Below are 9,947 nucleotides of genomic sequence, written 5' to 3'. Positions count from 1 at the left end.
GAGAAGATGTTTGCATCACCACCTTTAATCTTCAGGACATGCGCAGGCCTGGGAATCAGAAGGTCATGGGTTCTAATCCTGCCTCCACCACTTGTCTGCTGTGTGGCCTTGGACAAATCACTCATTTCTCTGTCCCTCAGTTATCTGTGAAATGGGGATTGAGACTGTGAGCCCCATGTGGGACAGGTACTGTGTCTGATCCTATTTGCTTGTATCCACCCCGGTGCTTAGTATAGTGCCTGGCACACAGTGAGCGCTTAATAAATGCCACAATTATTATTATTATTACTATCTCCTTTTCAGCAGGGCAGGAAAGGGACTTCAGCCAATAGAATCAGTGGCCAAGACCAGGATTTTTACTGCTACTCTTCCTTTCTTCCAAAAAGCTGGTTCTGCTTTTTTTCTTCAAGAAAACAAAATAAAAAACCTAGACATGCTGAAATTCTGTCTGATTTCCTCGTGATGATTTCTTTTTTTATGTTCCACGAATGATGTGCTTCAAATAGAGAACACATACAAGGCTGTCCCCATATATAGGTTGGACAAAAACTAGCAAAGCTGTTTTTCTAGGCTGAGTAAGCAGACAGCCATTTCGGTGCCATAAGAAAGTTGGCCATTTTCAAAGATGGCCCGAATGAAGCAGAATGTTTTCTTTCCATTCCACATTGTTTTGCCTCGGCCTGGTTCTTAAATCTCCGGGCATGAGCTCTTTCCCTTCCCACCACAGCTCCGTGGATGGCCTGCTATTCTTTAGCTTTGGGTATGGGCTCAGATTTCGTAACTGCGCAAGCTAAGAACTTCAGGCGGCAGCCAAAACCCCACAAAAAAATTACACATATCTGAGTCATGGGCAAATACCTGCTTTCAAGATAAATTCATTCAGGCAGAGGGCTTAAGGGGCTGCTTTGGATATGTAATAATGATAACAATAATAATAGTATTTGTTAAGCATTTCTTCATTCAATTATATTTATTGAATGGTTACTGTGTGAGAGAACTGCTCTAAGAGCTTGGGAGAATACAATATAACAGTAAACAGACACATTCCCTGCTTGCAGTGAGCTTATAGTCTAGAAGGAATTGCTATGTACTAAGCTCTGTACTAAGCGCTGGAATAGATACAATGCAAGCAGATTGAACAAAGTCCTTGTCCCATGTAGGGCTTACAGTTGAAGAGGTAGGGGAGAACAGGCATACGATCCCTATTTTTACAGGTGAAGAAAGTGAAGCACAGAGAAATTAGGGGACTCTTCTGAAGTCACACAGCAGGTAAGTGTCAGAGCTGGAATTAGAACTCAGGTCTCGACTACTAGTCCTTGTTTTTAATGATATTTGTTAATAATAATGATGATGATGGTATTTGTTAAGCACTTACTATGTGCCAAACACTGTTATAAGTATTGGGGTAGATACAAGGTAATCAGGTTGTCCCATGTGGGGCTCACAGTCTTAATCCCCATTTTCCAAGTGAGGTAACCGAGGCACAGAGAAGTTAAGTAACTTGCCCAGAGTCATACAGCTGACAAGTGGCGGGGCAGGGATTAGAACCCACGACCTCTGACTCCCAAGCCCAGGCTCTTTCCACTAAGCCACTCTGCTGTTAAGTGCTCACTTTGTGCCAGGCACTGTACTAAGCACTGGGATAGATACAAGATCATCAGGTTGGACACAGCCCAAGACCCACATGAGGCTCACAGTCTCAACCCTCATATTTTTCAGAGGAGGAAACTGAGAAGTGAAGTGACTTGCCCAAGGTCACACAGTAGACAAGTGGCTGAGCCAAGGGTGGAACCCAAGTCCTCAATCAATCGATCAATCACATTTTTTGAGTGCTTACTGTGTGCAGAGTGCTATAGTAAGCGATTGGCCTCCCATTATAACAGAGTAGATAGGAATATGCCTTGCCTACAGAGACCTTACAGCCTCTGACTCCTAGGCCTGTGCTGGTCCCACTAGGCCAAGCTGCTTCTCTCAAAAAGGGAAAATGACAAAGTATTGTTAATAATCATAACAACAACAGTAATAATAACTGTGATATTTGTTAACCGCTTACTCTCTGCCAGGCACTGGGGTAGAGACAAGCTAATCAGGGTGGATACAGTCCCTATCCCACAGTCCTAATCCCCATTTCACAGTTGAGGCAACTGAAGCATAAGAAGTTAAGTGACTTGCCCAAGGTCATACAGCAGACAAATGGTGGAACAGGGACTAGAACCCAGGTCCTTCTCACTCCTAGGCCCGTGCTCTGTCGACTAGGCCATGCTGCTTCTCTAATATGTTAACGTGAAGAGACCTGGGGATAAATAGATCTCCCCCTTCTAGACTGTGAGCCCTTTGTTGGGTAGGGACTGTCTCTATATGTTGCCAACTTGTACTTCCAAAGCGCTTAGTACAGTGCTCTGCACACAGTAAGCGCTCAATAAATATGACTGAATGAATGAATAGATGGCGCCTGCTGGTAGGGCTGGGCAGATGTGGATTGTTATATTGTACTCTCACTAGCGCTTAGTATAATAATAATAATCATGATAATGATAATAATAATTGTAGTATTTGTTAAGCACTTACTATGTGCCAGGCACTGTATTAAGTACTGGGTTGGATACCAGCAAATCAGGTCCCTGTTCTATGTGTTGCTCACAATCTAAATCCCCATTTTACAGATGAGGGAACTGAGGCACAGAGAAGTGAAATGGCTTGCCTGAGGCCACAGAGCGGACATGTGGCAGAGCTGGGATTAGAACCCATGACCTTCTGACTCACCATGCTACTTCTGCTTTGCACATGGTAAGCGCTCAATAAATACAACTGAATGAATGAATGGATTTCGGAAAGGACTAACGAGAGAAGGAGTGTAGTTTGCACTTGGATGGAGGAGGCAGGAATCCTGGTATCAGCAGTTTAGTATCTGTTATCTCGTCTATCTCACCGCCTACCCTTTTCCCACATCCTGCCTCCGGCCTGGCGCTCCCTCCCTTTCCTTACATGCTGAACGCCATCCTCCCCACCTCCAAAGCCTTATTAAGGTCATATCTCCGCCAAGAGGTCTTCCCCAATTAAGCCTTCTTTTTCCTCTGCTCCCTCTTCTTTCTCTATCATCTCTTCACTTAGATCTGTGAACCCTGAGCATCTGGTATTAGTCCCACCCTCAGCCCCACAGCAGTTATGTTTTTATATATAAATTACATATTATAAGGTATTTATTTGCAGTAATGTCTGCCCAAGCTAGGAATGGAATGGGTAGGCCTCTGCTTGACTCTCCCTCCTGTAGCCGAGACTGGTAGAGTACTGGAAACTCTCCAGGTGTGACCCTGAGAGAGGACTTGGGAGGTTACAACCCTGAGAGAGGACTTGGGAAGGTACAATATAACAATATAACCGACACATTCCCTGCCCACAACGAGCTTATGGCCCACTTGTCTGCTCTGGGCATATCACTTAACTTCTCTGTGCTTCAGTTACCTCACCTGTAAAATAGGAATTAAGACTGTGAGTCCCAGGTGGGACAGGGACTGTGTTCAACGCCAAGTGCAGTCCCTGTCACATAGTAATCGTTTAAAAAATAAAGAAATCCTATTGAGTCAGATTAATGGGCCATCACTCCAGGCATCCTTGTCTGACCTTGACCTTCTGGAGGAAACAGTTAGGAACCCCTCCCAGACTTCTGACCTCCTAACCTCTGTATCATTTCCCGCTGTCGGCCCATCATAGTCCTAGTGTCCATGAATCTATTTAAATCAATAAGCCAATCAGTTGTATTTAATGAGAGCTCACTGAGTGTAGAACACTCTCCGAAGCACTTGGGAGAGAGTGCATTCCCTGCCCACAACAGGCACTTATTACAGTGCTTTGCACACAGTAAGTGATCGACAAATACGACTGAATGAACTGAACGAACGAGCTTAAAGTCTAGAGGGGGAAACAGACATTAATATACATAAATAAATTATGGCTTTATACGTAAGAGCCGGGAACTGAGGAAGGGGTGAATAAAGGGTGCAAATCTAAGTCCAGAAGGGAGTGGGAGAAGAAGAAATGAGGGCTTAGTCAGTGAAGGCTTCTTGAAGGAGATGTGCCTTCAGAAAGGCTTTGAAGGTGGTGATCATCTGTTGGATATCAAGAGGGAGGACATTCCAGGCCAGAGGCAGGATGTGGGTTAGAGGTCAAATCTTCTTAATTCTTCCAGCATCTTTAATTAAGGCCTCTACCTCCCCATATCTTCCCTCTAGTCACCAACCATATGGATTTTTCATTCCTGAATTTATCCAACCCTTCTTAAACTTACTGAATGTGTTCTACCAGCGCAATTTCCTGTGGATATGAAGGCTATTTGCTAAGCTCCAGATGAAGATTTAGAGAATGGAATCTGGGGCAGATCTAAGAAGGCCTGAGGAACACATGATGAGTAAACATCCCATCTCCTCCTGGTCACCACCACCCTAGGCCTAAACAAACCTCTAAGGGATGTGCTGAGATAACATTGAATCCATAGTTTGAGGGAGAGAAGAGGAGATGGAAACTTGGTGTTTCAGAGAGGATTTTGTTTTTGGTGTTAAGAGCTATTTGTCAAGCACTGAGAAGCAGCTTGGTCTAGTGGATAGAGCAGGGGCCTGAGATTCGGAAGGACCTCGGTTCTAATCCTGATGCTGCCACTTATCTGCTGTGTGACCTTGGGCCAATCACTTCAGTTCTCTGTGCCTCAGTTACCTCATCTGGAAAATGGGGATTAAGACTGTGAGCCCCATATGGGACAGGGACTGTGTCCAAGCTGAATAACTTATATTGACCCCAGTGCTTAGTACGGTGCCTGGCACATAGTAAGTGCTTAGCAAATACCATAAAAAAACCCCACTATTCTAAGCACTGGGGTAAACACAAGTCAATCAGGCAGAACATAGTCCCTGTCCCATATGGAACTCACAGTCCAAGTAGGAGGGAGAACAGGTATTCAATCCCGATTTTACAGATGAGGCAACTGAGGCACAGAGAAGTGAAATGACTTGCCCGAGGTCACACAACAGGTAAGTGGCAGAGCCGGAATTAGAACCCAGGTCCTCTGACTCCCAGACCCGAGATGTGTCCATTGGGCCAGGCTGCTCTGGGTCCAGCCGATCTTGTACATATTTACTATTCTATTTATTTTGTTAATGATGTGCATCTAGCTTTAATTCTATTTGTTCTGATGATTTTGACACCTGTCTACATGTTTTGTTTTGTTGTCCGTCTCCCCCTTCTAGACCGTGAGCCCGTTGTTGGCTAGGGACTGTCTCTATATGTTGTTAACTTGTACTTCCCAAGCGCTTAGTACAGTGCTCCGCACACAGTAAGCGTTTAATAAATATGACTGACTGAATGAATGAATGCCGAAATTCCCATGAATGGGCCAAGGACTTTATGACATCAGCTCTGAGTCACAGAGGTTCTTCCCAGCCCTTCCAATAAAGAACCGTCCAGAGGTTCTGACCTCGGGGGACCCCCACAGAAGGTTTCAGGGAGTGGACCCCATGGAGGAAGATGGAGTTCCTTGGCACCACTCAGACTGCTAGCTACTGCACTCCGAGGAAGAATGGCCCAGGGCCTGACCAGCCCCTTGCTTCCATCACCCAAGAGAGCTACCAGCCTTACTCTCTTCCGGGCTTCCGCTGCCCCAACTCCTGGAGACCCAATTTGTATTCCCGGGTTTCTGGGGCCCAGCCCCGTCAGGATGAGGCCCCTACCACCCAGGGCCCCTCTAGCCCTCCGACCATCCTGCCCTCCCTACGGACGTCCCTCTTTTCCCGCTACACCCCCCGAGACTGGGAGAGGTCCAACCTGACTCACTTTCAGAGGTCCGACATCTCCTTCCAGTTGGCGGGAAAGATGTCGGCCGACTCCCTCAGGCTGATGCACGACAAGGAGCAGCTGACCCGTCAGATGCAGGAGAGCTCTGGCCGGACCCTGGGGCAGCGGCTGTCGGACATCAACTTCTGGAAGTGCGAGCTGAACTATGAGCTGGAACGCCTGCTCACTGAGACTCGGGCCCTGGAAATGGCCAAGAAGCGGCTGGAGAGTGGGGCTAAACAGGTGGAGAAGCCACTGCAGGTGAGCGAAGAAGGGAGAGAAGGGAGGAAAGAAAGCTCACTTGTTCTTATTATTATTAATAATAATAATACATGTGGTATTTGTTAAGGGCTCACTAAGTGCTGGACACTGTACTTAGCTCACTGTGGGCAGGGAATGTGTCTGTTTACTGTTATATTGTACGCTCCCAAGCACTTAGTACAGTGCTTTGCACACAGTAAGCACTTAATAAATATGATCGACTTGATGAATGAATGATTGAATGAATGCTAAGCACTGGAGTAGATACAAGAAAATCGAGTTGGACATAGTCCCTGTCCCACATGGGGCTTCCAGTCTTAATCCCCATTTTGCAGATGAGGTATCTGAGGCACAGAGGAAGTGAAGTGACTGGCCCAAGGTCACACAGCAGATAGAACAGTGCTCAGTGCTTAGAACAATGCTCAGCACTTAGAACAGTTAAGCACATAATAAGCGCTTAACAAATATCATCATTATTATTATAAGCGGCACAGACAGGATTAGAACCCAGGTCCTTGTGACTCTTAGGCCCTTACTCTATCCTCTAGGACATGCTACTTCTCAAAGTAGCTCTATGGAATAGGTTCCTTTGCATGGCTCTGGATTGTCTCAGATTTCTACACAATTCATCATCACCTTCCTCATCCTCAGTGGTATTTATAATAATAATAATAATAATAATGGCATTTGTTAAACACTTACTATGTACAAAGCACTGTTCTAAGTACTAGGGAGGATACAATGTGATCAGGTTGTCCCATGTGGGGCTCATAGTCATAATCCCCATTTTACAGATGAGGTAACTGAGGCCCAGAGAAGTTAAGTGACTTGCCCAAAGTCACACAGCTGACAAGCGACGGAGCTGGGATTAGACCTCATGACCTCTGACTCCCAAACCCGGGCTCTTTCCACTGAGCCATGCTGCTTCTCAGTCAGAACTCAGGTATCCTGACCGTTTTGCACATAGTAAGCACTTAACAAATACCACCATTATTATTATTATTATTGTCCTGTAAAACAGACTGAGAAGGAGCGATCAGAAAGATAGGAGGAGAACCAAGAGAGGACAGTGTCAACGAAGCCAAGGTTGGATAAAGTTTCACTGTGGAGATGGTGGTCTACAGTGATGAAGGCAGCTGAGAGGTCTCGGAGGATTAAGATAGAGTATAGGCTGTACGATCTGGCGAGAAGAAGATCAATGGTTACCTTAGAGAGGGCTGTTTCCATCGAGTGAAGGGAGTTGGAAGCCAGAGAATCGGAGAAGAGAAAGTGGAGACAGTGGGTGTAAACAACTCTCTCAAAAAGTTTGGAAAGGAACGATAGGAGGGAGATGGGGCAATTTCTGGAGGGAGAGGTCAAAGGAGGGTTTTTTTTTTAGGATAGGGGTTATGTAAGCAAGTTTGAAAGCAATGGGGAAGAAATCGATGGAGAGTGAACAGTTGAAGATAACATTCAAGGATGGAAGAAGGGAGGGGGTCGAGTGTTTTAAAATGGGGACAGAAACCAAGATGGAGGGGGTAGATTTAGAGAGGAGGTGAGAGATCTCATATTGAGTTACTGCAGGGAATATAGGGAAAGTTGAAGAGGGTGGAGGAGGAAGGGGAATTGGAGAGGAGCAGGGGAGATTTTAAGGAGATCAGACCTGATTAATTTATTAATCAAGCATATTTATCGAGTGCTTACTGTGTGCAGAGCACTATACTAAGTGCTTGGGAGAGTACAACATAACAGAGTTGGTAGACAAATTCCCTCCCCACAACGATCTTTCAGTCTAAAATAATGGTTTCAATTTTGTTGAGGAAGCGTGTGGCCATGCCACTAGGGAAAAGAGCTGGTGGGGGAGGGGGGACAGGATGTTTTGAGGAGGGAGTTAAATATCTGAACAGATAGCAGGGAAAGTGGGTATGGGAGTAAATTAGGAAGGAGAAGTAGTGTTGTCAGGTAGAGGAGAGAGCCGAATTGGAGCAGGTAAGAATGAATTTCTGGTGGACAGGGTCAGCTAGATGTCTGGATTTACCAGTAACGCTCCACAGCTTGGTTTGAGAGCTGACATCTTGGGGATTCTGGGAATCCTTCCCTCTCAGTTGCCAGCCCGCCCCCCTAACTCCCCAACCTTCTTGCCTCCCTGGCCACAGGAGAGGGGAACAAAAATGAGAGGAAGAATCAAAACGGGAATGGTATTGAATCATTAGATGAGGGTGTGACATCCCCCTCACCTTCAACTATCAATCACTTCTCTCCATTCTCTTCCCTGTTGTGATGATGACCACAGAGGCAAAAGTGTCAATTAACATTCTTTTGGCCTCCACGCCTCTCTCTGTCAGGCCCTTACTCATCAGCCCTTCGGTCTTACTTGAATTTTTAAACATTGAGCCATCATGTTTTAGTGACATGGTGTCAACAGAACCAAGAGCCACATCCTGGTCCAAATCAGCCCCAGGTCCAGGAAGGGGATTTATTTACCTAGAAAGCTTTGGACAACCTATCTCTTGCTTTCTCATGCCTAAAGACTGGCCCTCCTAGAAATTACTTTTTTTTTGAGAAATAGTTCTATTGTAGTCTGTTGCATTGTGATAAAAATAATGATTGTGGTTCTTGTTAAGTGCTTACTATATGCCATGCACTGTACTAAGTGCTGGGATAGATACAAGGTAATTGGGTTGGACACAGTTCATGTCTCACAAAGGGCTCACGCTCAAGAGGAAACCGAAGCACAGAAAAGTGAAGTAACTTGCCCAAGGTCACGCAGCAGGCAAGTGGTGGAGCTGGGATTAGAAACCAGGTCCTTCTGACTCCCAGGCTTGTGCTCTATCCACTAGGCCATACTGCTTCCCTAAATACAATTGATTCATTGATGTCAGCAGTGGATGTCAGCAGTGGCCCATTGGAGCACTGTGGAGGTGACAGCAGATGGGCCCCATCCCACATTGGCCCAGCAGAATATGAAGGCAGGTAGGCAGGCAGGCCATTTTTGTTGTACTGTGCTCCCAAAGTACTTAGTACAGTGCTCTGCACACAATAAGTGCTCAATACATACCATTGATGATGATGATGATGATAACTAATAGCCGGATCTGGTCTTTAGCTTGTTAGCCCCAAGAGGGCTAATTCTAATTCTCACCTGCATATTTTTGTCCTAATGCTTAGTGCAATTCTCTACACAGAGTGGGCACTTAATAAATATGATTACTACCACTACTACCAAGTGGCAGAAATGTGGTTTCCAGACAGGAGACAGAGAACACAGGGTGCTTCTCTAATTTCTCTCTCCAAGGATTTCAGTTCATTTGGCCAGAGATCACCAGAAAGGGAGTGTGGCTTAGTGGATGGAGCACGGGTCTGGGAATCAGAAGGCCCTGGATTCTAAACCTGGCTCTCCCACTCCTCTGCTGTGAGACCTTGGACAAGTTACTTAATTTCTCTGGGCCTCAATTACTTCATCTGTAAAATGGGGAATAAGACCGTGAGTCCCATCTGGGAAACAGACTATTTCTACACTGATTAGTTTGTACCTACCCCAGTGCTTAGTACAGTTCCTGGCAAGTAGGAAGCACTTACCAAATACCATAAAAGAAAACAAAAAAAAAAAACTCTCAAGGAGGTGGTGAGGGGAGAAGGGGCTGGATTGCCACTTCCCTCACCCTTGGTTTGTATCTTGGAGTTATTCATCTGGCATTTTTGAAAACTCACCCACCAAATGGGTTGTCTTTGATCTCCTCCATAATCTGGATGTATAATAACAGTCAGTGGAGGAATTCAGATTTAAACCATCATGAACGTTACCTTGAAGGATGGGATCTTCTGACTGAAAATAGCGAAACCCTGCCAACGTAAAGGTGACTCATCCAAGCCCATGTGTGGGTCTA

The 9,947-nt window shown here is 45.6% G+C and overlaps 1 protein-coding gene across 1 annotated transcript in view; it reads left to right on the top strand.

The window, feature by feature from the left end:
* The first annotated feature begins 5,485 nt into the window (after positions 1 to 5,485).
* Positions 5,486 to 9,947, top strand: part of TEKT5 (tektin 5) — a 61,774-nt gene continuing 57,312 nt past the window's right edge. The window contains exon 1 of the mRNA XM_038763539.1: positions 5,486 to 6,081. Within this exon, the coding sequence (XP_038619467.1) occupies positions 5,515 to 6,081 (567 nt within the window). The 5' untranslated portion in view covers positions 5,486 to 5,514. The remainder of the gene's footprint in view (positions 6,082 to 9,947) is intronic.

The sequence above is a fragment of the Tachyglossus aculeatus genome, chromosome 21 (genome assembly GCF_015852505.1).
Source record: "Tachyglossus aculeatus isolate mTacAcu1 chromosome 21, mTacAcu1.pri, whole genome shotgun sequence".
NCBI classification, from domain to species: Eukaryota; Metazoa; Chordata; class Mammalia; order Monotremata; family Tachyglossidae; genus Tachyglossus; species Tachyglossus aculeatus.
This window is presented reverse-complemented; position numbering and strand designations above follow the sequence as displayed.